General features: G+C 40.5%; 1 protein-coding gene across 3 annotated transcripts in view; it reads left to right on the plus strand.

Moving 5' to 3' along the window:
• The window catches only part of DNM3 (dynamin 3), a 171,792-nt gene that overhangs the window by 79,570 nt on the left and 64,594 nt on the right, over positions 1 to 27,628 (plus strand). For all 3 annotated transcript variants that reach the window (XM_041478893.1, XM_041478895.1, XM_041478894.1), the window contains one exon: positions 24,527 to 24,636. In XM_041478893.1, coding sequence (XP_041334827.1) covers positions 24,527 to 24,636 — 110 coding nt within the window. The remainder of the gene's footprint in view (positions 1 to 24,526; positions 24,637 to 27,628) is intronic.

A 27,628-nucleotide genomic window follows, 5' to 3' on the forward strand; every position in this document is an offset into this window, starting at 1 on the left:
TTTGCTGGAGATTGTAAATAGCAAGTTACAGCAGCAAGGAGTGGGAGCTTCCCTCAGGAAAGCCTCAGACAGGGGCATTTCCCAGATTTCTGAATTTGCCAGCTCTGTAGACCCTGGTGGTGGCCAGAGTGGCATAATCCTCTGGGTTAGATGGACCGTAGGTTTAAAATGCTTCTGTCCTTGCAATGGCTTATGATTCACAAAGGCAAATAAAATCACACCAAGGAAAACAAAAAACTGTGCAAAAAACTCTCCCAACCAAGCAAATCCTAAAAAAATAAACAATTTTAAAAACTCCTTCTTTTTGCAGTTAACGCTGAGTAATTAAGTATTCATGAGGTTCACACTAACTATGGTAATAAAATGTAGTTGATATTGAATTAATCTTACCAATTTGATGCATGTGGTAAGGATGTGATGGCTGCTTCAATCCTTACTGTACCAGAGATGTATAAATGTAAATTGTGTTTTCTGAACTGGAGCTCTCTTTAATGTTGACTTCTAGCTGTGCTGCAGCTAAACCCGTGCCCAGATCCAAGACTGCAGACGCTCACACACAATTAATCTCACAAATTTATGAATGCCAGAGCATGGAGCAAAATGAAAACAACTGGAGGAATGTATAAGGGGAATAATTGGACTGTATCCAGATGTGCATGTGTAAAACATCACTGATTGACTCCTCCCCCGTATCCTGCCTGAAGAAAGGAATTTTTTCAAAAATAAACTGGGGTTATTTGAAAGAAGTTGTGGTGTCTGAATGAAATCTAATAGGCAGGATTAGTAGTAATTAGGTACATTCTTTGCTCCTTGGTGTTTTGGTTTTGTTTTGGTTTTTTCCGATTCTTGAAGTATCACTGAATTTAGCAGATTCTTTGCAGTTTCAGTGTTACAGCTGGAGCTTTTGCCTCGCCGATTTGAGCTGCAGGATAGTAGAGGAGAATCACAAGGATTGCATGTGTGTTTGTGTGTTATGCACTGAAAACTTTATGAGCATTTAAAAATGGCATTTAAAAACGGCAGGTTCTGTATCAGGAGGTTTTTGTGGCGAAGGTTGGTTCAGGGACAGAGGGACACTTGAGAGTTTTTATATAGAGAGAATTTACTAAATAGAAGGGGAAAAAAAAACCAAACCTGTCCTTTCCTTGTGTTGTATCTACAGATTGGAGTGGAAAGGAAGGTGGTAAACGTGCTGTTAGCAGAATTGGTTAAATGTCAGGCTCAGGCAGCACACGCAGGCAGGGCCAGCCTTGTTCCTCTGCCACCGCTGTTTGCTCTTACAACAGGCACGGGAAGGCAAGAAAAGGGGAAGGGAAAGGAAGGAAAAAAGCCTAGACTGGAGAAAAATCAACTTTTGCTTTACTGCTTTGTTGATTTAAAAAGGAATAGATAAATCAGGCATTTCCATAATTATTTTGATGCCCTTTTTCTATTCTTCCTCTTCAATAAATCGCGTTGCCCACTTTTAAAGTCTTGTGTGCTTTCTCAGCACAAACTTTTCCTAGACATTTTGTAACACTTATTTTTCTCCCCAAATTAAAGTAGCAGAAACTTTGGCTGAGTTTCACAAAACACCCTCACCAGCTTGCTCTACTGTCTTATGTTTACTTTGGTTCTGTACCCAAGTAGGTTGAGAAAAAAGAAAGAAATAGCACTGAATCTTCTTAAAAGCTGCAATTGATACTTACTGCGGGGAAGGCTCGTAATGTTCTGATTCTTTTTCTAGTCCTTGCTCACACAGCACTGTCCCTGAAGCCAAGGACATGAAAATAAAAAAATTCTTTGGGGTTTGGACCACGAGACTGTAGCCACCTCCCTCCACTAAAGCCTTTATCACAGAAGGACTCTGTGCCGATTTCTTTGCACAGAATCTTGTTTTGGACTTCACCCTTTATTTTAGCTCTGCTTAAAATGGCGTTGAAGCAATATTACAGTTTGGCTCTTGCTGAAGGGATGGGTTAGAACTTAGGCTTTCTGTGCTTCAAGAAGTTTGACTTTTTTCCCTCCTCTAATGGAAAAGGACATGCTAAACTGTCCAGGCAAGCTTGTAGTGTTGCCAGGGATGTAAAATTCTTGCACTTAGACTGAACACGCACAGAGGCACGATACTGTTTCTACACCAGGTATAAAAGTGCCAGGCACAAATTTAATACAACATGTGAATATGCTTTTGAACTTAGTGTCACAGCATTTCCACTAGAATACTGTGATAGATGTTTTTGAAAAAATAGTCATAGTCCTTGGATAAAGAGCTCCAGAAGTTCATCTGAAAATGGTTTATAGTTGGGAAAACCCTTTAGAAAAAGTAAATTTTGGAGTTGCCACAGCTTGTCGTGTTGCTTTGCTGAAGCTGCAGCAGCTGTCGAGGTGAGATGGAGTTGCCTTGGCAACAGCACATATTGTATAACAGTACCACACCACCATCAAACCAGTGAGGTGAGAAGTAGTTTAAAAGCGTTACTAAATTTTTATGGTACGTCTGCTACATTTTCAACCTTGTGGTTGGCTGAGTTTACTCAGTGTAGCCTTCCTGGAGCCCAGAAAGCTCAACTCTGAATCCTGTTCAGTGAAGAAAAGGGAGGGGGGAATCCCCAATTTGTGTTCTTTTTTTTTTTTTTTTAAATGCTGAAGTTAAGCTGTCTCTATATAACATTTTTTTAAATTATGCTTATGCTCATAAGGCAGTTAATGTTTTGCATAAACTCATTTTTCTTTCCTCTTTATACCTTCTATTCCAGGCTTTTTTCAATGTTTTGAGTAATGAAAGCAGGAAATATTTAGAAGAATCTATTAAAACTTAGCAGAGAAAGCCCCCAAAGATGAAATTGGCCTGGTTTTATGGTTGCATTACAAATATAGGCATTCAAATGGTGATGTCTTTTGTGATGGCACACAGGTACTGTGCTTTCTTTCCAGTTTGTTGTTTTCCAGTCCTTTTTGCTTCCCACAGCTGTTTAATTTAATAAAATAGAAAATCACTTTCCACCTCACTATTCACAAGGAATATCTGCTGCGTGCCCCTCCCTCTGTATTATGGATTCAGCCAGAGAACTTTAAATCTATTATTTTACAAGACCAGTGGCCTCCAAAAGATCTGTAAGGCTCTTTTCTGAATTTAATTACTAACAAAATATGTCTTGGTGGAGAGATTGGTCATGTAAATGTTTTACCTACTTTCACAATTATTGCACTTCTTGGTTAATTTTGACAAAGATTCAGATCACCTTGTGTCTTTTCTGGGTGGTGATATTTAATGGCATTAATTAGAAACCAGGCAAAAACCAGGGGGTATGTTATTTCATACTTTTAAACTTAAATCTGAAAACAAAAGACCCCTTGAAAAAAACATGGTATGAACCTTAAACTGAGGGAAAAAAAGCAGCAAGAGGAGCAAGTGTTGTGAAAACCCTGCAAATCACAACCACCTGGTTAGAGTAGCGAGTCCCATGTAAATTAGAGAAGAACTGACTTCAGTTGCAGTGTTCAAAAAACGAACCTACGAATTGCTGCCCAAAGCTCTAGTTAATAATTATTGCAAACAGCTTGGAGCCAGCCCAAATTGTCCAGGACTGCTGGATCCTCTCAGGGGTTCATGCATACCACAGTGATTATTGCATGCTTTTCCAGGCTCCATTGTGTGCTCTTGCTTGTGGGATGTGGTGCCTCTAGTGCTGAGCTGTGGAACTCTGTGACAGAGCTGTCTCAGCGGGTGTGGTCACATTTCTGTTCCTTGTGATCTCTCAGTCTATGGCAGCTGGTTTGGAGTGTGCTGGACAGACCTGAGAAATGGTTTCTTGTGCCTGGGAGCTGATGGAGCTGTAGAATATATTGTAGAAGTTACTCATAGTGTACCTAAGTGCTGTTGGAGTTGCTGCTTCTGAGTTCTTCAGGATCAGAGGATATTCCAAAGCATCTCCCCTTCTCAGCTGTATTTCAGGCGCCTGTGCTGATAACCTGATTAAAATTCAGGGCTCACTAACCTGGGTGTAGCCCTCTGGAACCAGATCTGTCCTGCTTCCAGTTCTTCATTCAGTTCAGAGTTGCCATGTGTAGAATGATACCCTGGTGACAAAGAGCCGTCTAGCAGGGCAAACTCAACTCCTTCATTGAGTTCTCTGCCCTTAGCACAGGTAAGGCTGCATTCTCTCTGCCAGTGTTGGTCAGTCTAGCAAAGAATCTTTGATATTTGTGGATCTTGATATTTTGTCCTCAGCACAGATGATGCTGGATTCACTTTGCCAGTGTTGGTCAGTCTAGCAAAGGATCTTTGATATTTGTGGATTTTGAAGACAGAGGAGAAGAATCTGAAGTAATAGTGATGAGGGGAGGCATCTGAACTGTCTAGCCTGAGCACTCCTTTGTTACTAGCCCACGCAGTTTGTTGTGCAGTTGCACAGCTTTACACTTGATACCGAGTGAGGTTGTGTGGAGGCAAATCTTACCAAGTAGTTTTCAGTTTGTAAATAATCCTCATTTTCCTAACATGACATGATTTTGCAGCCTTTGAAATAGGGTCTAGCTCCAACATCAGAGGAGAGGGTATGCTACTGGGACACTGCCAGATGGCCTCCAGACTCATGGTGACAAGGCTTGTCAGCCCTTGGGGCAGGAAATGTTGCAAGTATTTTTACAGTGCCAGTCTGGAATACTCCCTAGATGTTCCCACAGTGCAGGTGATGGTAACAGTCCTGTTACCAGTCCTGAGTTTAGCAGTAGGTTGACAGTGTCTGCATTTCTCAGACCTGCCCACCTTTTTCTGCTCCCATTGCATCATAGACCCACCCATTTGAATGTATATTTTTACCAGTAATCAGAATATGACTGGAGTTCTGCTGAGCCATCTCTCTTCATTAACCACAAGTAACCATAATAACTATAGCACGTTTTTGGCTGAAACATTTTGCTAATTGCTTACGTTAGTAGCTTGGATGAGTGAGCTGGCCTATTAAATATTCCAGTGGTTTTAAATAATGGTTTAATTTTTGAAAGGTATTTTCTGTTAGCTGAGGAAACCAAATTATTGCCTTGGCAGTCAGAGTACAACATATGTACTGGAGCAAAAACTGTGAGGAAGGGGATCAGAAAGCCAGGTAGTATGTCAGGCTGGTAGTTGTTACAATCATTTCTGTGTTCTGCTCCAAAGATTTGGATTTTTCCCCTGGACATCTTTGAATGGAATTTTATCCCAGTCTGTAGAGAAAAGGCATCCCTATTTTTGATTTGTTGATAACATCCCACTGGGGAATTGTATGGTAGATGTGCTCCACTGTTCCTCTTTTGATTCATTTGGGGGTTATCTTACCCATAGATCATATCCTTAAGGGAATGGTATTTGAATTCATTCTGTGTCTCTTTAGAATGGCAAATGAGAGAGGCTGATATTTGGACACACTCATTTTGGAAGAGTTCCCATAGTGCTTTCTTTTGCCTTAATGTCCTTTCTCTGCTGGTACTGAGGGAACAGCATCTGCCCATGCCGTAGGTAGAGTTGTTGAATTTTGTCCTGAATTGTTGTTTGAATTTCAAGTCTTGCCATCTGTCTGTGCCCATGGTTGCCATCACCATTGAAAGTGAAAAACATCCCCTCTTCTTGTGGATTATTACACTGAATAGCTCAGTGGATTGTCCTGATGGTCACCTTGGTGTATCCAACTGGAGAGGAATGAGGATAGTCCTGAAGCCTCATGTCTCTGCAACTTGATGCCATTTGCAGCAGGAATAGCAAAGGCCCTCTGATTGTCCTCACTGAAGCTCCCATAGGTGCTGCTGGGAAAGGTCAGGCAGGTCATGAATGCCCAGTGTGTAACTCTGGTAACACTGGTCCAACACTGAGCTCAGAGCACACGTGGGGTCGAAGCACTCTGTGCCCTGGGCATGGAGACTGCTGCAGCTGTGTCTGCAGGGATTTCACTTGGCTACCTGGCTTCTGGGAATCTTGAATAAGTGACTAAGGCCCTTCTTTTTGAGTTAGGAAAGGTGGCCATGGGGTAAACAAGTCTTTTGGGCAATGTTGGCATTCGCTGGAGCGCATCTGTTCTACTGACTGCTACAGTGTGAGGCCTCAGCAAGAACAACACACTGCAACAGGCATAGAAAGAAATAATTTGAGTATGAGTTGATGTACCCTTGTGTTCTGTTAAAGTGAAATTTGTTATTTTTCATTCATGGAGTCACTTAAAAGGTGGGAGAGGCTGGACGTGGTAAAAAACATCAGCATAAAAGATGGCAGTGACTCCAGTCTGAAAATAAGGAATGTTCTTGTTTAATTAATGTGGGATTAATCACTGCAGATGAGACCAGCTACAGGACTGGGTGCAGTATCTCTTCTGTTATTTGTTTTTCTGTAACTTCTAGTCAATCTTAGGCTATTGATAAAGGTCATGAAAATGGACTGTAACTTTCATTGGTTTGAGTAGCTTTTATGTGATCCATCATCTGTTACAAGAGACCTTCCATGTGCTAATGCATATTTCTAAGCATATCTAATGTGCTATCTGTTTATCTGAATCTTTTCTTTTCATTTCCCACTTTTGCAATGCTCTTTTATTTTTATTGCCTGCCTAACAAGTGAGAAGTAAACTCAGGGTAGTGGTTTAAACATTTTGCAAAAAAGAATAGTCTTTTAACTAAAACATAAGATGAAAAGTTAAAAGCTATGACTGGTTTTCTGATTCTACTGTTTATCTTGTTGTTAAACTCACTGTAAAGAGATACTGTCAACGTAAAATCAGACTTCAGTCTGCAATTTTCTTATCTCTTAGATGTAAACAAAACTTTACCATAATGAAAAAGCTAAGGAAAGAAAAATCTCCAGTTTTGACATAGTGTATATGACAGCATTTTAAAACGTAGCAATTCCTGTCCCGAATCAGATCAGTGTGTTTGTCAAAGCAGCAAATGCCAGATGCTCAAGAGGAGCTAAATCTAATAGAGTGCTGCAGCCCCCACAGCAGGCGGCTGGGCAGCATTTGCCTTCCTCCTGGCTTTGTGGAACTTTATTTTCCTTGCATGGGTTCCTTCTTCCTTTTCTAATGCAGCTGGGAACATCCACAGGAAAGGATTCCTTGAGTCACACTGAATTTTCAGTCTCAAGGATGCTTGGCATAAGTGCAGATCATAGCTTAAGTATGTGCTTTGTTTAAAGAAGCTTCTGTTTATCAGCTTTCACAGAGGAAATGCAACAGTCAGTGTCTTGTTAGATTTCATCTTGTGTTTATATTGGAGAAAACAATATTCACAAACACAGAAAATTAATGTTAAAGCTGCAGAATGGTAGGTGAGTGCTTAGAGGAACAGGTAGAACCTTACAGTACTGAATACAGTATTGGGTTTTTTTGTTTTAGATTAAAACATCAAATAAATGTCTCTTTGATTGCAAACTCACGGATAAAAAACTGTGCATCTTCCCTGTAAGACTTCCATTTAATACTTAATCTTTATCGAGAGTGCATATCTCCATTACAAAATGCATAAAGTCAGAAACCAAATACTTCCTGAGCATATAGATGCCAGTGGCCAACAGTGGGTTAAAAATCCTGCACATTTTTGGAAATGTTAGAAGCCCTGATGGGTGGAGTAGGCAATGGGCGTTGTAGTGTGGATGCTTTGCTAACCCTTTGCTGTTCAGCTGCAGGACAAACACACTGAAACCATGGCCAGCAGCAAAGTGGATTCGCAGGGAGCTCTCTTTCTAAAACCCCTTCTCTGTGCAGGAGAGATGGAGTGATTTCTGCTGCAGGAAGAGCAAGGATTTGAACTGTTTTCTAATCACTAGCTTTTTCTGGTAAATACTGTAGAGAAAGCATTGCAAGAACAGCTTTAAAGAGTTAGGAAAGCTCGTTAGCAACCAGTTGCCAAAATATCTGTTTCTACATACTCTACACAAGTTAGAATAATCAAATTAAATGAAAGGTGGTTTTTGCATCTGGTTTTGGATCTGGAAATAAGTTGATACAGACATTCACTGGACAGTTTAATTGCTGTAATAAATTTGCAGTAAACCTCGTGAAAATAATATTTTCTTTTTTCACTGTGAAGACAGATACATCCCTACATAAAGAGAAGTTTGTTTCCTCCTTTGTTTCATTGTCGACAACTGTAAATTTTCAGTTAGATTTTTGTAATGGGCAACTACACATAAGAAATCCCATCTGTATGAAATACTATGGAAAGTGTAGGCATCCACAGAGGTGGTCAATAAACTGTGCTGCTAACAGCAGAAAGTCTAGCAAGAAATGTCTTTTTATTATGCTTTGGGAAAATAGCCTCTGAAGATTCCACACGGGTGCTTTGTGGGAGGGCATTCCACACTGTGGGAGCAGAACAAGTGCCTTTAGGCATCTGAGGTCAAAATGTGGACAAGGACTTCAGACATTTATAGTTGTGTTTCTCCCTGCTTACAAAAAAAATTACTCAACAGTTTAGGGACAGTTTGTGTAGCAAGCTAAATTTGGGGATAAGCAGCACTTTATTGGCACAAGTTACGTGAAACAAGGAATTCTAAGTTCTTCATTATTTCCATCATGATCTTCTTTGCTGTGTACAATGCACAAGTTCCTACAACTTCCATGTGAGACATGAATTGATGCTTTTCTGTAAATTATTTGCCACTGAGGTGATGGACCAACACCCTTCTCTACCAAATGGAAAAGATGAGTAGCTACTCCTAGGCTAGACTGGTACCCAGCCAGGAGGGGATAACTTAAGGTGTGGTGCTTTATTTCCCTGAGCCTTGAGCCCTTTGCTTTTGGAGCAGATCCAGGTGTTGACCTCCTCAGTGGAAGATGAAGGTGCCTCTATGGATTGAGTCTCCTGCTCAGCTGGACTCGTGCCTCCTCCCTGGGTTGGTTTGAACTCCCAGTTTATTCCTCAGACTGAAGGTTCTCATGCTGGGTGAGCACAGGGTGCTGGTGCCTTTCAGCTCCACACAAACAAGAAGTTGCATCATTCCTGATAAATTGAGTTTAATTCTATTGTTAGAGCCCATGTCTCAAGCACCTCTGCCAAGCTGTGTCTCTAACACACCCTGAGCACCTTTCTGAGGAGCATGGGATGGGAGCTGGGACTTGGAAAAGTTCTGGAGAGAAGAAGCTGGTGGATCCAGGCCTAGAGCATGGAAAATTGTCTGCACCAGGATGGAGCAGAGGTGAAAAGAGAATGTTCTTGAAATATAAAAGCATTTGAGACTCTCAGGCTTTCCTTTTGGTGAAGTCTGCGTGTTGTCTTGAACAGCAGAGATGCTGCTTGCAGTGTAAATAGCAGAGTAAGAGCAGGGCATAGTTCCAAGGAGCTCTTGGGCATTTTAAGTCAGGTTTGCTGCTTTTTTCTTTCTCTGTAATTTAGATAAGAGGTTTACACATATCAGTTGCGAGTTCTCTTATTACTTCAGGCTGTTGATTTAAAACTGAGTACTTGAGAGAGCTGAAGGAATGGGTTGGGAGCTTAACTGAACTTTGCAGTTTATACTAGTGCTTCATTTTCTTTAACTTAATTTTATTTTCCTAATATCTAGCCATAATAACCTTTGCTGCTTTATAGGCTTTTTAGTGAAGACTAATGTCATGAAGGGTTGAACACTGAACCTTTCTCAACATCTCAACATTGCCTATTAATGGGTTCCCCCTCTACCAAGCAATAGGTCAGCTTTTTCCTTTGTGTGTCTGTTTTAGTTAAAATACTTCACTGAGATCTGTATTATGATCACTGAAAGACCTGGTGCTGGTGAGGCACGTGTCCTTTGTTGTTTTATTGCCTTTGGGAACGTTCTCTGTTGTGCCAATCCCACATCAATCTGTGTGCTTTTGATATGAAAGATTATGCTTTTCCAATTATTTTCTGTCCAGCTCTCTAAGCAAGAATATAAAGATATGTCAGTTTTCCAGATGAATTATTCCACTAGATCTCTGTTAGATCAATTAAGTAGAAATTTTGATTCGGTATTAAAAATTTCTAGCTTTTCCTGTTTGTGTGCCATTACTAAGTCAGTCTACAGATATTTTAGATAACTGTGCAGCAGTTTATTCCATAACCTTTTCCTAACCTTATTCCCACCTCTACAGCCACTTCTCCAGGTCACCATGTGTTGTAGCTATCAACAGGTCTTTTTACTTTCTCATTTTTGTCTTTGAGGTATTCTGAACTGCTTTTTTTAGCTCCTTGCTAGATTCTGCTCCCTTCCAGCCTCACCTCCCCTTTAGGATTTGAGCAGCAGAGAAGGAGTGTCATGACTCTGTAGTTAACAGTTTTTTAAGAAGTCTAGAAAAGGCCATTGAGATGCTCGGAAGGCTGGAGAACCTTTCCCATGAGGACAGGCTGAGGGAGTTAGGGTTCTTCAGCCTGGAGAAGGCTCCAGGGGGACCTTAGAGCACCCAAAGTGTAACTTAAGGGAACTCCAATAGAGCAGGACAGATACTTTTGACAAGGGCTTGGAGTGATAGGACAAGGGGTGATGGCTTTAAATTGATGCAGAGTGTGTTTAGATCAAATATCAGAAAGAAGTCCTTCCCTGGGGGGGTGGTGAGGCCCTGGCACAGGGTGCCCAGAGAAGCTGTGAATGCTCCATCCCTGGAAGTGTCCAAGGCCAGCTTGGACAGGGTTTGGAGCAACCTGGGATGGTGGACGGTGTCCCTGCCCATGGAAGGGGGTGGGATGAGATGATCTTTCACTCCCTTCCAACCCAAACCATTCTATGGTACGATTTTTTCCTTTTGAAGCCGTGCTGTGTCTGTGTGGATGTTTTTGTGAGGGCAGTGAGGACTTTCTTAAACTGCGGAGTAAGCTGAGAATTTGCAGCCTAATTCAAATAAATTAGAAATGTTTTTTTATGGAACTCATTGCCTGACATCAACTTTTGTGCTAAATGATCCAAATCATGAAATAATGAAGACTTTTTAGATGTGTTGTTTAAACTGAGACAACTTAGTATTCAATGGTAATTAGAGTATATTTATTTTAGATTGAGGGTCATGCATCTGTTATGGTATATCAAATTTTCCTCCTTTTCAGTGAGCAGAAGAAAGATTCCATAATGTGCTTCTCTTCAAGGTGACCTTGTGTCTTAGTGTTCTGAAAGGGTCTGGGATGTTGTTTATGCCTGCAGAAGATATCAGAGGTCACTGATACCAGAGTTTCCCATCTTCACTTCCCTTTTAGGAGGAGGTAGTGTCAGTTTTGTAAGAGTGCAGTGTACGGTTCCAGTCACTTTACAAACAGTGCCCTTCTCTGCAAAAAGCACCTACAAGTGGTGGTCTTTGTCCAAACACAAACTGGCCAGGGTTGTCTTTGCATTTCTGTAGTTCCTAACTTGAAAAACACTTCTTGCACCAAACGTCTTTTGCAGGAGATGTGGGAGGTGAATGGAAAAAGGAAGTGAGTGCAAGAAAAACAAGGGGGACTCAGAAGTCACCTGTAAAGGTTCTGTGCAGCTGCCAAGTGAATTTGATTTTAAACCATGGTTTTGTCTTCTTAGAGTAAACTGTATTTTTCCTCTTCTGAATTAGGTTTTTCCCACCTGCACTTCCAAAGTGCAATTTCAGGGAAGATTGAAATGTATTTTGAGGTTTTCAGTTTTCACTAGGGAATGTGAATTTCTTTTAAATGTAAATTTTCCAGACTTATAACACTTGGTTTGGGGAAGATTTTTTTTTTTTTTTTTTTGAGTAATGGCAATTAGTTCTGTAGTACAGTTATTTAAATATACATGCATTTAGGCTTGTCTATTGTCATGTACTTTTTTCCTGGGAATTACTAGTAATTATATTTTGGTAATGTATTAGTATAAAAACCTCATTATTTCAAGCTGTTCCAGTATAATGCATTATTAGACATTTAAAACAAATCTAAACTGCTAGACAATCTAATTTTTGTAAGCTTGGGAATATCCTTAAAGGAGCACAGAATATTATTTCAGCAAAAGGAATGAATTGAGACAATAATTAAAATATACATTGTTTGATTAATGTAAATGCAGAGAATGGATCACAGAAAATCAAATTGCTGAATACGATGCTAAAATAGCACTTGGGCAGACATAGAACATTTTTAATGAACTTTTTATTTCAGTATTTTATTTCAATACTTTTGAGGCTTTTGAAGGCCAGAGGGGAACTAGCTGAATTGTTTTATTTGTTTTATATTGTATTTTTAAAATTTCATTGCATGGACAACTTTGCAATACGCTGTCCTCCTTGCTTTGTATTTTTGAGTGTCCTGAAAACAAAATGTTTGTCTAAAATGTTCTTTATTGCTTTAGAACACGTTAAAGGATGATTTCTGGTAACAGAATTACTGTTAATTATTCATTGACAGCTAATAAGATGGTTTACACGAGTAAGGCTTAGTTGTATGAATTCAGTTTTCAGAATCCATCGTAGAACCAACTTCCTTGTGAAAAATGACAGACTTGGGATTTTGATAGTTTCACTATTCTAGATTCCTTACTGAAATTTGATTGTGTGTGAATATTTCTAAGGTAGCTGTCTTGTTTTCACTTGGATTTTTGTTGTGACCACACTGCTTTCCCATGGAAACACTCTCAAAATGGCTTTTGGAGATGGATTTTTCCAGCAACAGTTCCTCGTTGGTTGCAGTATCTGTAAAAGCTAACAACATTAAGGAGTAATGGAGTATATCTTTCAAAGCACAAGTAACGAGTAATAGGGGTGTTTTGACATAGTGTTTAAAGAAAAAAAACACCCATGGAATTTGGTTTCCTGCCCAGAACTTTGACTGACTGTCTGGGAATTCAGTGCCGTATGTCAGTGTTATGTAGAATTGGTGTACGTACGCTGCAGTGATTCTTCACAATTGTTACAGTGTCCTGCAAGTTTAGGACCAGGGAACTGATAGTGTCCAGTATTTTGAGTCAGCATTGATAAGGACTTACACTGTCTAGGAAGTGCTGCACAGTAAATATTTCCCTTTCTTCCAGAGAGGCAGCAGTGTTCATCTTCCTTGTCTGCGTACTGTAAAAATTCACCATTTTTGCAGGCATCTTTCAGCTTTTGCATTTCAATGCGGCTTTTTTGTTGCCTTCTGTGTTTGCAATAATGCCATTACTTCTTGCATTACCATTGTCTGTGTGGAGTTCTCAAGCTCCTGGAGACTTCCAAAGCCATTGTACCTTTCGTGGGTTCTTTGAAACAGCTGAGCTTAAGCATGTGTAGCCAGTGCTTCTGAAGCAAAGGTTTACACCTTGTTTATTGAATCTTTTAAAATCTCATTTTCACAGTATCATTTCACCAACAATAGCTATCCAAGCTGCGTGTTACAAATTTTTAGAGCGTGATGACGATAGTTCTTACAGCCATTGTGATCATTGCTTAGAGGTTTTTTCCTTAGGAAAGAGCTCCTTGTGTGCTCTTGGGGAAGCCAACTGACAGTATCTTAACAAAAATGATTAAGTAAATGCAGGTGTTTGTCATCTTAACACAACTTTCAGTCTACACAATGGTGTATTCAATCTGTATTTCCCTCCCTAAGCAAACAGTGTGGAATAAAAGAGGGTGTTAGGTATGAATCAGAGTAGTAGTTGATTGCAGGAATCCAGACATGGGAGAACTGGAATTCTTTAAAGATGATGTTATTTCATACAGAGGAGAAATGACATATTTTTAAATGTCACTGCAAGAAAAGACAAGGTTTGGCGTTAGTCTGGATTGGAAGAGATATGGAGAAAAGTAGAAAAACAATTAAAAATACTTTTGAATTATTAGTAAGGTTTTTATTTTGGGATAGCTAAAGAATATGACTGTAAGAGTCTTAAATCTGGCAGTTACTGAAGACTTCACCCCCCATGCAAAAGCAAGGGAAATGCCTCCTCCCAGGTGCCGATACTCTTGAGAGATTCTCTACTTACCCAGCTTTTCGTGCTTGTCGCTCCCAGCGATGACAATGGAGTCTCTGGTTGGCTGAGAGTTTGTTGCTGCTGTGCTAAGAATGAATCTGGCAGCCAGAAGCATCACAGATGTTGTCTCCTGACTTCAGCACCCCACTTCCCCTGTGCCCCTTGCAGTACTCAGTGGCAGTCCAGCTTTGTTCCCAGCTCTTGGCTGTGACAGTGCATGATCTGCCTCAGCACAAACCTCTGCCTGTTGCCTCTTACGTGGAGAAACTGATCTCACATGGCTGAGGATGTGCTGTTGATGCCTTGGAGAACCTGGCTAGACAGATTTACAAAATAAAGTAAGTATTTATTGAAAGGTTTTCAATAGGTACACCTTGGGCAGTGCTGGAGCCTCGCAGAGGCTACACCCAGGATGGATGATGGTCATGAGTTTTTCAGACAGATATAAGTTTGGTTTGTTTGCATATCAGAGCAAATTTTACCTGAAGCTAAGTTATAGCTTCAGGTAATGAAGTCACTTACTAAAGGTTTTTCCCCCCAATTCACTGTTGTTTACATATTTGGGGGCCTCAGACAGTAAGGTGTCTTTGAGTTTCAAGCCTAGAGAGAATTTTTTTTTGTCCGATTAAAATGGGACAACAGTAGCTGACAGGCTATGGAATTTTAGAGTTATTTGCTAAAGCACTACTGATCTGAAAAATATAAAAGCTAAAACTTAAGGCATTACTATGAGTTTGTGCTTACAGAGTGTTTGTTTGCCTATTTCTGCTTGAGTTGGCGGCAAAGGTGGCTTTGGATGATCTGTCCTAGACATGGCACAGCCTGCTCTGCACCTGCAGAAGTGCCAAGGATGGCCAGGCTCTAAGGCTTTAGTGTTAGGGGTGTTATCTTTCCCTGTGATTCAGCAAGGGCACAAGGGTGGGCTTGGATGAAGCTGACAAAGGTGATCTGTCAATAAATAACCCAAGGTCTGCCACCCCACGAAGGCAGTGACAACACTTGAACAGTCTGGTTATTTCTGTGGGAGGATGTCTCTGTCCTTCCAGAGGTGTTGCTCTGTGCTTCCCCAGAGTGTGCTACCTCCTGCTGAGCTGCCTGCTGGAGTTCAGCACTTGCCAGGCTGTTTCAAGGGAGCACGTGGCCAGGGCAGTGGAGTTTGTCCCTGTTTCAGGTGTGTGTTTTGAAGGTCTGCTGTAGGGTTGACATACTTTCCCTTGGGGTGATGCTGCAACAGGCCCTCTGTTTTCTGTATTATGCTGCAAGGGAGCAGCTGATCAGCACAAACAAAATGATTTGCAATGTGTCCAATGTCCTTCATGGAACACACTTCTACCTGTGACAAACATACAGTTGTCAGGAAGGAGCAACACTTGGACATTTGCATTTAATCTGCAGCATCTGCATATTGACAACCACCACATTTGGCAACTCTCCTGCACACACTTCCCTCTGCACACACTCCTGGTGGTAGGGGTCAGGAGGAGACCAGCACTGCCTGGCACCTTGCAGTCACTTTTTTTGATGGCAGTAACTTTGATGGAGCCAGTCTAGAGAAGGGCAACAAAGCTGGTGAAGGAGCACAAGTCATATGAGGAGAGGCTGAGGGATCTGGGGTGGCTTAACCTGCAGAGAAGGAGGCTCAGAGGTGACCTTATTGCTCTCTGTAACTATGTGAAAGGAGGCTGCAGGCAGATGGGGTCAGTCTCTTCTCCCAGACAACCAGCAAGACAAGAGGAAAGGGACTCAAGTTGAACCAGAGAACCTTGATACTGGATCTTTTGAAAAATTTCTTGGATGTTCTACTAACTTTTTTTCCACATTGCCATGCCCCTGTTTGTCAGGTTCCTTTTTTGAGTTGAGTCAATCCCCACTCACATTCCAGTACTTACTGGGGCAGGTGATGGACATTCAGAGGTGGCTCCTGGTTGAGGAGGGTTTGAGAACAGAGAAAACTTAAGGTGAGTTTGAGGAGCAGCTTTGGCTCTGAGCTTCAGGAGTGCTTCAGTCTGGGACAGCTTCATGGGAACATTCCTGATGAGTATTTGTAAGGAGATTTCAATCTAATATTGGTTTACAAGGACAGCAGGTTTTGCTGCACATCGCTGCAATTATTTTATGATATCTTTTGTCAAAATCTGAGACACATCTCAAAACCTTCCCTTGAAGATTTGATGACATTATGTGACTTAGCATTTGAAGGTAATGTTTTTGATATGAAGTAGAAATTGTGCTTGGTGGTTATGATGTTCTCAGTTTTCTTTGTTTATTAGTTATAGGAACATCCCCAGGGCTACTTAGTGTACAAAAAAAAAAAAAAAACCAAAAAAATATGTTGTTGAGATAGAGTAGTCAGGTGATTTTTATCACTGGTGTTATAATGGAACAGTTTTTCTTTGACAAAATTGGTAAGCTAGAGTATATTTATACATATGATGTGGAGCAAGGAAGGAGATAGCTTCAGACAGTTGTCTCAGAAGTTAATGTTTTCCATGACCCAAGTATCTTGGCTCAATTTAAAAAAAAAAGAGAGAAAAAGAAAAAAAGGAAAAAACTGAAATGTACCTTTCAAAAAGTGCTGCTATTAAAAAAAAAAAAAACCAACTAAAGTGGAGGGGTGCTGGGGGAGAAGTCTTGACACCAGAAGCTCTGTCACAGCAGAGTTTCTCTCGGATGTCTGGAAAAAGTCTTACACTTCTGGGATGCTTTCCAAAATATTTTCAATGACCATTGCCACAGGCGTGAACTTCTTAATGCATTTTGCAGTAATCTCAACCACAGTGAAATTGATTGCTGTCTGAAAGCTTTTAATGATAACAAGCAAGTAGAGCAGCATAAGTGCCATGAGCTAATTTGTGTGTGTGCATTATGTTGCATGTTTAGGAGCCCTGCAGAGACAGATGCATCACCTCAGGAAAATCCTGCTTAATGTTTTTTACAGAATTATGTAATTGCAGATTTATCATTTTACATCTTGCAGGAGAGATCTTTTTTTCTGCATACACAAAGGATGAGGGGTCTCTGGAGGTACTTCTGTTGGTACCCAGGGAAAGGTCTCTGGTGGCTTCCTGAGTTTAAGCTTTTCTAGGGCTCACTTTAGAGAAGCCGAAATAGATAAAAAGCAAGAGGAGTTTTAGGAAATGCCTTTCCAGCAGACAAAAAGGTACCTTATCAAAGGTGCATCTTCTTCATGTGCCTACCAGGGAATTTCAGGAGGCTTATAAATGAAAGATTCTTTTTCTGTCTTCAAGTTAAGGGCTTTGAGGAAGCTGAAAATACAGTGCAACTTATTTGGGTTTTTTCCATATTGTCTTAGTATTTCTAATGCAGGAGATCATTAGAACTAGAGAGGTTCATCCACCCAGACCTTCACCTTTCCAAGACTGAAATCTGAGCTGCACTTCAATTCAAAGAGAAGAGGTTTCAAGAATTACGTTTTTTTCTGTAAATGAAAAAAAATCCCACCACCAACATATGTGTGTATACATACATACATACATACATACGTATGTATTTATTTATTTATCACAGTATTTTTATACACACACACATATGTGTGTGATAATGAAAATTGTTAATGCAGATTGCCAGTGGAGAAGCCTGATCTCACAGACCCTGGTGTGTCACTGTCCCTCTGTGCCAGCACAGACATGCTGCTCCTTCATCCTGCACTGCTGCTCCCACAAACCACTGTGGTTGTTGGATGGTCTGCAGAGGTGAGGAGTGAAAAACAAAAACTTGAGCACCAGCAGAGAAAAACAAGCTGTCCTAAGCAGTCTTCCTAGCAAGGGATAAAAAGGTCAGAGGATACATTTATCCCCCTTTACCTTTGGAGCAGCCGCCTGGCGCATCCAGCAGAATTTTTCCAGACTGTCACTGGCTCATCAGTCAGGGCTTTCTCTCAGTTTTAAATGCCAACATCACTTCAGTTCAGAGGAATTGCTGGCTTCTTTCCCAGACAAGATTTCCCAAATTCAAAATGACCTTTCAAGATCCTAACTAATAGGAGCTAAACAGAGATTTCCTCTTCATCAGGCCCTTTCTCAGATTGATCCTTTTACTGACAGCACAGAGCAGTGAAAGACCAGCCTTTCACTTGTGATAATAAACACCTCTTTTGGAGAGGGGCAAACTTAACATTGAATCTGTTATATACTCCAGGAACTATTGCCCTTGTGTTTGATGCGCTGATTCTGTAAAGGCAGGGGGGAGTACCAGTGGAATTACTAGATTTCCTTCTTTTAAAAATTATTTTTTTATTTAATGCAGCCATTCAGACTCTGCGATGGGATGACTGGACAGCCCCCCTCATTACTGAGGGAAATTGGGAAAAGATGTGCAGGCAGCAACCCCATGGAATTAGGCAGGTACAGCAGGTTTGTCAGCTCCCACTTCAAGGCCAGCTTGGCTGATCAGTTCAGCTCTCCCCAGGGATTCTGTGCCCATCCTCTCTTCCAGGCAAGGAGAAGGAGGAATCTGGGGCTACCTAGCTCTGAGCAGGGGGGTTGTGAGGTTCTGCTCTGGGGTGTGCTGTAGGAATTCAAACTGCAGCTTCAGCTCCCTGGAAACCAATCCTGCAAAACAGAGATGTAGAGACAGCCTGTCCTGATGTCCTTCTGGGAAGTCTTGAAATGTGGCAGGATAGAAAACTGCTTTCGAGGGAGAACCAGTGACCATTTCTTGTTGAAGTATTTAAAACGTAGAGTTGTGAACTCTCATTTTTCTATTGCTGAAAAAAAAATTGGGCAAAAGAAAAATGCAGAAACAAATATAAGGCTGGTTCTTATGAGATAAAACCACAGTGGGAAATGAGTGACTCTCTGTAAAATGAACGATTAGGCCAGACTGAGGACTGATTTACCATTAGCATCAGGTTTAGTCCCATAACTGAATTCTGAAGGAATAGCAGAGATATAACAAGGCTCTTAAATTTTTTTTAATAATATGTTGTGGAAAAAGATACCAAAAGATTGGAAAAAAATTGCAATTGCCAAAAGTATGCATAATTGCCTGAAAAAAATAGTACAAATGCAAAATATAGAAAGATAATGACTGAAACCTGAAATAGCTTGGTTCTGTCATGAGATCTTTCTTTCAGTTACAGCTTCAGGTTTTGCATTTTCAGCTTTGATTTATATAAGAAACTCAATATTTTGACCATGGTAAAAGATAAAGACTTGGAAGACTGAAGGAATAGAAGATTTGGTATTTGTGTTCTGTTCTTTTAACAGCCTAGCTTATCAGCCTGGGCCGTTGTCACATTTCTGTCATGAAATTTTCAATTTGGAGTTGACTCTAGAAGATTGGAGGGGAGAGGTGCATAGATGGAAAAAACACGTTCTCATCTGCAACTTATTAAGTATTCTTTTGCAGTGCTTTTCATAAAAATGTTAGAATATTTAGGTACACATTGTTTTTCTGGTAAAGCAGCTCCTTCTTCATTTTATAGATGTGTTAGAATTATATTTTCTACATCTGTACCCAGGAGCATGCTTAGGCCTCAATCCCACACTGCTAAGTAGTCTGTAATAAAATAACTTGCTTCATTTTTCTTCAGAATGTTGCAGTAGTGTCTGAGAATCTCATGCTTCATTTTTCAAAGTATGCTTTAAAGCCAAGTGTGATGAAGCAGAGACCATTGTGAAGATGTTGTGTAGCTTTGTCAACTGAGAGAGAAATATAAACTGAAACAGAAACACAGGAAAATTCTCTTGGTATATTTAAAGTCAGAATGTGGTAAACTCTTGGATATTGATTTGAATACTATAAAGGTTGCTATGAGGCAAGTTTTCACTTTCCTCAAGTGCCACAGTGTAGGCTGTTGGCACTGGCAGCCAGAGCTCTGAGGTGTAAACAAGGCTGAGCCTTTCCTTTTTGGGAGTAAACAGGCACAGACCACCAGCAGTTCCTTACATTTCTATTATTTCTCTTCTCCTTTCTTTAATAAGGATCGCTCTGGCTCAGCAGGTTCACAAGCCACTGCTTCTTGTGTCTCTGTAGAGTGTGGACACTGCTGTGACCATATAAAATAGTACAGTACTGTACAGTAGCTTTGCTTTGGGACTGTTTTCTGCCTCTGCTGCTTAACTGCTTGGCTTGGGTGTTCCATCTACACATTTTAGAGCCCTGATTGCAGGGTATTTAATGATGCCCTGCCATCACTGGCTCTGGCAGAAACAAGGTTGAGCGCGATGCCTGAGTCAGGTAAGCATTATCCCTGAGTATGAATGCAGAACAAATCCAGAGAGCAGTACAGTGTCGGTCTGGAAACCTAGTCCAAAGGCAGAAATGCTAAGTTTTTTATCTGCTGTTCCCCAGCTTTATTTCAAAGCTGTTCTTCCTCGGTTTATGATTTTAAAGGAGTTCACTCTTTTGCCTAATCAATGCCTAATACTTGTTAATGCCTCATACTAATGGCAGAGGCATTTTGTGGATATCTACATTTGCTTTCAGTGCACAGTAAATACTCCTGAGATTTGTGCTCTCAGCTGATGCAGATAATGAATCCTGCTGTAAACCAGCCTTTGTTCCAGCTGAGAGCTTGATTTCTTTGAACTTGGGGTCCCCATATAGACAGGTTTTGGTTGGTGTCATGACCCTCCATTTCGAAGCTGGTGTTCTATAAGACATTGGTAAGTGGTGAGCAAACCAGCTCAATTCTCTTGATGCAGCTGAAAGTGCAATTGGGCCAATGCTTGGCTCAATCCTGCATTTCAGAACCTGAGCATCGTGTGCTTGAGGTGTGCTGCATAAACTTGAATTCTGTTGTCTCGTGGAAAAGAGCCTGTACTGCTGCTGCTGCTGTGCCTTAGCCAGCCTGAAGTGACAGAAGAACCACCTTTGATAGCTGGAAGAAGCTGAAGTCATTAAACAAGCTCTATCTTTGAAGCAAGGGAGTTCTGTTCCTCTTATCTGTTTTGCTGACATTGTGTCCAAGGTTTCTTTCACTGTTTTGACTGAGCCTGAGAGTTCCAAAAGCACAGAACGCTTTCTGAAGCAGTTCCTGCCCCTGGCTGAAAATCCAGTGAAGTTCATTAGCCTGGAAGTGCTGGCTGAGACCCTGCTGGGGGAAGGGGAGCTGCTGTTGTATTTTTTGTATCCCTTGTGCCATTTTGGACTTGAGCAGTATTTATTTTTAGTACATTTAAACAGTGCAGAAGGAAGGGGCAGTTGTAATATGGCATATTTACATCATGCTGTCAGTTCCTGGCAGCTCCCTTGCCTGTCAGAGAACAGAACTGGTCCATTAGGGATGTGAGTGCTACTTATGCCCACGAGTGGTGAAACATCGTCTCCAGGGTAGGAAGGCCTCCCCATGCCAGCAGGTTCATTTGTTTTTCTAAGGTGGAGTATGGGGAATTTTTTTTCATGTCACAGGGACAGGAATGGGCCATTCTACCTCCCACTTTTTCCTTCTTCTCCTCTACTCTGGAAAAAGAGAGGCGAAGTCTCTACGTGAGATCAGCATGTGCTGGTTTTTCCCCTCATGTCACGCTGAAGTTCTCTGCCCCTTTATAAAAATAAAAATCTATAAATAAAAAAGAACAAATGCTGAGGGGGACAAACTGGACCCACAGTTATGTGCATGTAGTCACTCGTCGAAGTGTGCCTAGCCCCATTCCTCCCAGGCTTCGTGCATTCCCTGTTTCTTATGCTTCAGCTTCTCAGGATGGGAAACATGCACAAACAGTCCTGGCTGGAGCTTTTTTTGCCCTACCATAACATAATATTAATTGAGCTTAGGCTGAAATGTTGGGCTCATCTGCTGTTCAGTTAGCTCATGCTCCATTTCTGTATATTCTCTCCCACTTTGGAGGGAAAATAAAATTGCAATGAGTTTTGCTGCCACACTTTAATGTCACAGTAATACCTTTCTCCTGGAATTAAGCAGTATTTAGCTCTGATCTCTCCTGTGTGACTCTGTTTGCCTCAATCACAGGCACCCTGTGATTTCCCTTTCTTGGAAACTGCCCTGTCTCAGCATGTGGGTAGGAGGCCATGTAAATAAATCCCAACCACTTCTTAGCCTTCAGTAGGCATTTCCTTTTTCCTGGTGGTGCAGAAGAAACACTTTCTCACAGTTCGGCATCAAACATTTATATAACTTTCCCTCTTGTAGAAATTTTGTTTAGACAATCAGATTCTTGGTATAGCTTTTTCATCAGTTTCTATTTTTATTCATCTGTGGTTGCTTGGTTTGTCAGTAAATAGTGTCTATCAGAAGAAACACCTCATCAGAAACTTCTAAAATTTTCAGTATTTGAATAGTAAATCATGATAAGTCTGTTCTGTAATACTGAAAGATAAGTTTCAAAGAAAAAAATTAAATATCTTGGAGTTTTTTCCTTAGCTCTGGTGGAATATATCTGCCCAAATGGAATATTTCTGCCCAAAAGATTTTATATGTCCTGCCTTAAGTTTTTGACATAGAATACAAAGTATCTTACATTGCCTTGCAGTCCAGCTTTCAGCTGAAAAAGACAATATTTGCTTTTGATACAAGGTTTAATATATGCTACAGTATTTTTCAAGTGTGTGTCCCTTTGTCATGGCAGCAGAGATAATACATTGTTATCCTTTTATTTACTATACTAGTTAGGACGTAAATTTATAATAGCAAAAGAGATCATATCAATACAAATCAGTATTAGAGGATATGTATTTCTAATTTGCATACATGCATATTTATAAGATCATCATTTAGTGTTGTTTACAGTTTTTTAAATTGATAAATTATGAATTTAAATGGCTTGGTTTTATTTGTCTCAGTGGTAATTCTCACTGAGTGGGTGGTAGCATACAGTTCCTGCTGGGAGAGCCCCAGGGCTTCAGACCATAGAGATTCTGGAAGCAGATTCTGGAAGCCTGAGCTGTGATAAACAGCTACAGAGTGGCACGGAGCAAGACTCCTCCATGGGAGCAGATGTTAGGTGAGGGAGTGAACAATATACCTATGTGTCTTCCTTTGTGAGGAATAATTTCTAGGGTGGTTAAGGTAAAGGCAGTTTCAACATCCATCAGATGCTTTTTATGTGATACACAGAAATTGATAACCTTTGTATGCAACAACAAGAGAAACTGTGCTTTTCCAGAAGGGTTTTTGAAATCTGCTTTTTCCTCTCCTGAGGCCTGCTAGGAGGCTGTCTAGGAAAGTGAGCCTTTGTTGGCCATGTCATGGTATTTTTATAGTTTCACTCTTAGGGCCTTTCTCATCCAGCTGAGTTTTGCAATCTGCTGAAGCTCAGCCAAGATGAATTGCATCTGCCCTCACAGAACACACGTTCAACCCAGACAGGACATCTTCCAGTTCTGTGCAAGTTGCTTGGTGTATTCTGGGAAGGGAAACACTCACAGAGAAGACTGAGTCCTAGTTTGGTTTGTCCCTTTGTCCTGTTTCCTGGCATACAATAAACTGTTGTCCCATGCATATTTCTTCCTGAGCCAACCCCCATGAGTGATGTTCCAGCCCAGAATACTTCAGGAAGTGCAGTGGTGCTGGACTTCAGAGCTGGCTCTGGTGGTGGCTGGGCAGAGGCCAATCAGCCTTTCTTCATGCTGCCTGACAAGGGACTGTGAAGGAATCTAAGCTCTCTAACTTTGGTGATTTATTGAAGTTCTGTAGGGTCATTGGGTAGCCAAAGTCATGAAAACCCCATTTAGCATCCACTGGAAAAATTCCAGGGCATAAAGCCTCTCTGCACTCCATTGCTGCCATAGTGGCACCAGCCTTAACAGTACCTTGATGGCTTTTAGAAGCTGTTAAACTGTGCTGTTAGTAACCCTGTGAGCAGTGCTGTCGTGATGTGCAAGCCCAGAATGAGAGCTTTGAGGATCACCTCTTGTCTTTGGATCCTTCTATTTAACGTCAGGTGTGTTTGCAGAGCAAACTGGAGAGCTTAGCTTCAGTTTACCCAGCAGTGCAAGCAATTAAAGAAGTTTAACACAATGAAAACAGCTAATAATCTCAGGGTTCTTTTTGTTCTGACATAAGAAATTACCTTGGGATCATTGCTAGTTCTTAACTGGAAGTGAAGGAAGAAACCTGAAAAAGGTGAAATTGCAGTGATTGTGCTGTAAATGAGGGTTGTGATGAAATTGCAAAGGATTTGGCAAGAGTGAATAACTCATTCCTATTTGCAGAAATAAACTGGTTAGATTTGGGTCTGATTTTGTTTGTATGTGGTATTACTTTGATTGATTTGTATGGGTTTTGTATTTTTCACTGGCAGAATGAAAGTTTATATGTGGGTTTATTGAATGCCATGCTTAAATAATTAATAATAGCAGCAAAGTAGAGCTTATGTCACTTATATCACCAGTTACTTTTCTTGCTGTGCAAACATAGAAGAGGTTTTTTTTTTGATCAGACACTTTTATTTTAGTGAAGTCTGACCCTTGCCTTTTTAGAATTCAGAGGAATGAAAAATAACAAATGTTATGTTTATGTGTTTGAGGTGAACTTTTTTTATTAGGAAATGTTTTAAAAGGGTCAGTGAAAAACAGAACTGAAACTGAGGTTTCATTTCTCTTGCAGGTAGGTCTATGAAAGATAAGCAGACATTTAAATTTGGGTATTTCCTTATGATAACAAATGTTCCAAGGTCATTACCAATTCAACAGATCTTGCTGACATCAGGCTTCTTCTCACACAGTGGTGCTTTAATCCTTTTTTTTTTTTTTCCCTAGGAAAAAGAGAAGAAGTACATGCTGCCTTTGGACAACTTGAAAGTGCGAGATGTTGAAAAGAGCTTCATGTCCAGCAAACACATCTTTGCATTGTTTAACACAGAGCAGAGGTAAGAAAATGTGCTATTCTGCAGATACTTCTTTCAAATAGTATCTAGCTGAGCATTTTAATAACTGTGAGTGCAGTTCTGCTGTTTCCACCATGTTGAGTACACAAGGTCTTGATATTCTTGATTTATCTGCTGCTTGGCTGTTGCATAACCATGGGATGAGAGGTTGGTGTCCTCCGAGCCACTCGTGGGGTGAAACAGCTCCATGATGAGTCAGCCAGTCCTTCCTTATGGCTGAATAATCATCTCCTGATCCTATTTTTGTTTTGTTTGGCAGTCACCTAGGCTTACCAAAACATTCATGACTTCTGTACCTTGTGACCAGATTCAACTGGTGTAAATCACAAAAGCATCATTGCTTTTCACTTTCTCCAGTGGAAAATCTTGCCTGTCACTAACCTTGGGACTCATTTGATTGTTTGTTTGTGTTTAGACACTACTAAATGGAGAAAACTTAGATTCCTCTATTTCTTGAATTAATAAAATCTTTGCCTTTTAGTTTTTGCCCCACACTTTCCCTCTCAGACTCTTCTCTGTTTTAAGTGGTGCGGGTGCTCTATGGAAGCTACTCTTGATGCACAGCCAGCTCAGTTTCCTTAAATGTTAAAAAAGACATAATAGTGACGTGTAATTTTTATTTTTTTTAAATTACGAGGAGAGTTGCAGTTGGAGCTGTCTCAGGGGAATTGCATTTTAGCAGATAAGGGGCAATTTCTGTAAGTTTTTTTCAGACAAATGTAGCATGGATAGATATCCTTGTTTTCCTCTTCTGCTAAATTCCTTCACACCTAATTCTCCCTCACATCGCTAAAGCTTGGCATTACCTTCAGATATTCAAAAGGAGGAGGGCTGGATGTGGCTCTCTGCAGAAGCAGCTGTCTCTGCTCCCAGTCTGGCCAGACACTGTGGCCAGAACTTTAGAAGCAAGGAGTGCCCCTCCCTCCTGCAAAGCAGAAGCAAAGCATGGGATTTCTGGGCTGTCAGGTTTCTGCTGACCCCAGGAATGTGAGGACACAATGTCAGTCTCAGCCTGAACCAGCCCAGGAAGGCTCTGCCTGTGTCTGCTGCCACCTCAGCCAGCCTGCAGGGTCTGCCAGGAGATGCCCTTTGAAAGCATGTCACACACATACTAGCTGGGAATAACATTTCAAATGCTTGACCACTTGTGTTTCTGGAGCACAGAAGAAAGCTTTGAAAAGCTTTTCATGTTCTTAAAAACAGAAATGATCTTTGGATGCTGGAAATGAATGTAATTCTGATGATTCTGGCTGTAGATATGTGTGGATCCATCAAGAAAGGTAAATTTGTCCTGGTGGCTTGATAGCAGCTGGACATATTAGGTTACTTCAATGAGGAATTTGTTAATTTAACTCATTGTTTCTCCTTTGGTTCAACTAATGGCTTTGAATATTATCATCATAATAAATATTAATCATTGAACTGCTGTGAAAATCCAAGAGAAGCATTTCCATTGGCAAGTTTGGGATTTTTTTAGGTGGTATATAGCTGGACATTCACATTTTCCCTTGATCTTCATCCATACTAGACACCAAGGATTTCAAAATTAGATGTCTAAAGTGTTTGCCATGTCTGTAATAGCCCTGCCTCTTTGGGCTCTGAGTAGATCCTGCAGCCTCTGCAAGCTGCTCTAAAAACATCTTTACATGCACATGGGCATGTTAAGACATGACAGCACAGCAGTAAGACCACAAAATACCTTTGCCTTGGCAGAGGCAGATCATGGAGTCAGTCTTGTAGCTTTAAGGGAAGCAGAAGTTGTTTTTGAAGAAATATTTTTGAATTCTAATTAAAACAGCAATTTCTCTGTTACTGTAAAACAGCTGATTTTTGATATTTCCAAAAATCTGCCTCCTGGCACAAATTGATCAAAACAAGATTAGTATCACTTTCCACTGAATCATGAATTGATAGATGTGTCAGCAAAAACAGGAATATTGGTTCTCGAGTAGTGTGATCTGGCTGGGGATGTCCCCTATCCCACATTCTTAAGGAAATTGAAAGAGGGAATTGATAAAGATACATTGAAATAAGAATTCTTATTGTTGTTTTACTTTGTGGTAATCTGTTGAATCCTGGTTTCTGATCTCTGTGTGTGTATGTCTTGCTTTTCAAAGATCGTGTAAAAAATTAACTTAGTTTCTGGTTGGCTTTTTTTTTGTTGGGAGCTGGTGGAGTGGTTGCTTTTTTTAATTAAAAAACCTTAGCAACTGAGAAAGAAATCAGCTTTCGAAGTCTGCCCACTGAGGGTTCTGGTTATGGAACCATTTTGCTATTTAAGATGTAGAGCATTAAAGAACAAAGGCAAAATCATCTGTTCCAGCTTCCATGATAGCATGGAGATTATTCTGTATCTCTTTTCCGCTCCCCCCATAATCTGCAGCATGTTTTTCCTTGACTATGAAATCTTTCTTAATGTTCAATTAAATTATTTTAATTTTCAAACAAAAACCCTTTAGGAGAAGAATTTTAATAAGCTTGTTCTCTTTTTCATTCCCAGCCCCTCACTGCATAGGTATTTGCTCCAGCCATATGTTTCTGATACTGTACATTTCAATAGTTTCCTGGATTATGCACTGCATTTTTTCCATTTATGAAAACCTTTCCAGCTCTGAAATATAGTTACCAGGAAAATACTCATTTCACTGCATAGAAGGAAAAACCATCTTGAGTTAGCTGAGACTGGGGGGTAGATGGAGAAGGAAACTAACAGTATCTGTCATTTTGATTTACTGCAGAAGTCAACAGTTCTCTGACAGGAATCAAATGTGACTTGGTAATGTAGAGTAAATGGAGACTGTGACGATTGATTTCACAGTGAAGATAAATTCTCATGAAATGAACGTAATTGTGTGTTTATGAAAAGGGTGCGTTGTGAAATAATTAAATTATTTTCGTGTTGCTTTCTAATTAAATCTTTAAAAAAACAACAAAAAAATTGTGAGTGTGGGAAAAGGAAAACTTTGCCTGAAAT

This window comes from Pyrgilauda ruficollis, unplaced genomic scaffold, assembly GCF_017590135.1.
Source record: "Pyrgilauda ruficollis isolate IOZ18807 unplaced genomic scaffold, ASM1759013v1 scaffold47, whole genome shotgun sequence".
Lineage (NCBI taxonomy): Eukaryota > Metazoa > Chordata > Aves > Passeriformes > Passeridae > Pyrgilauda > Pyrgilauda ruficollis.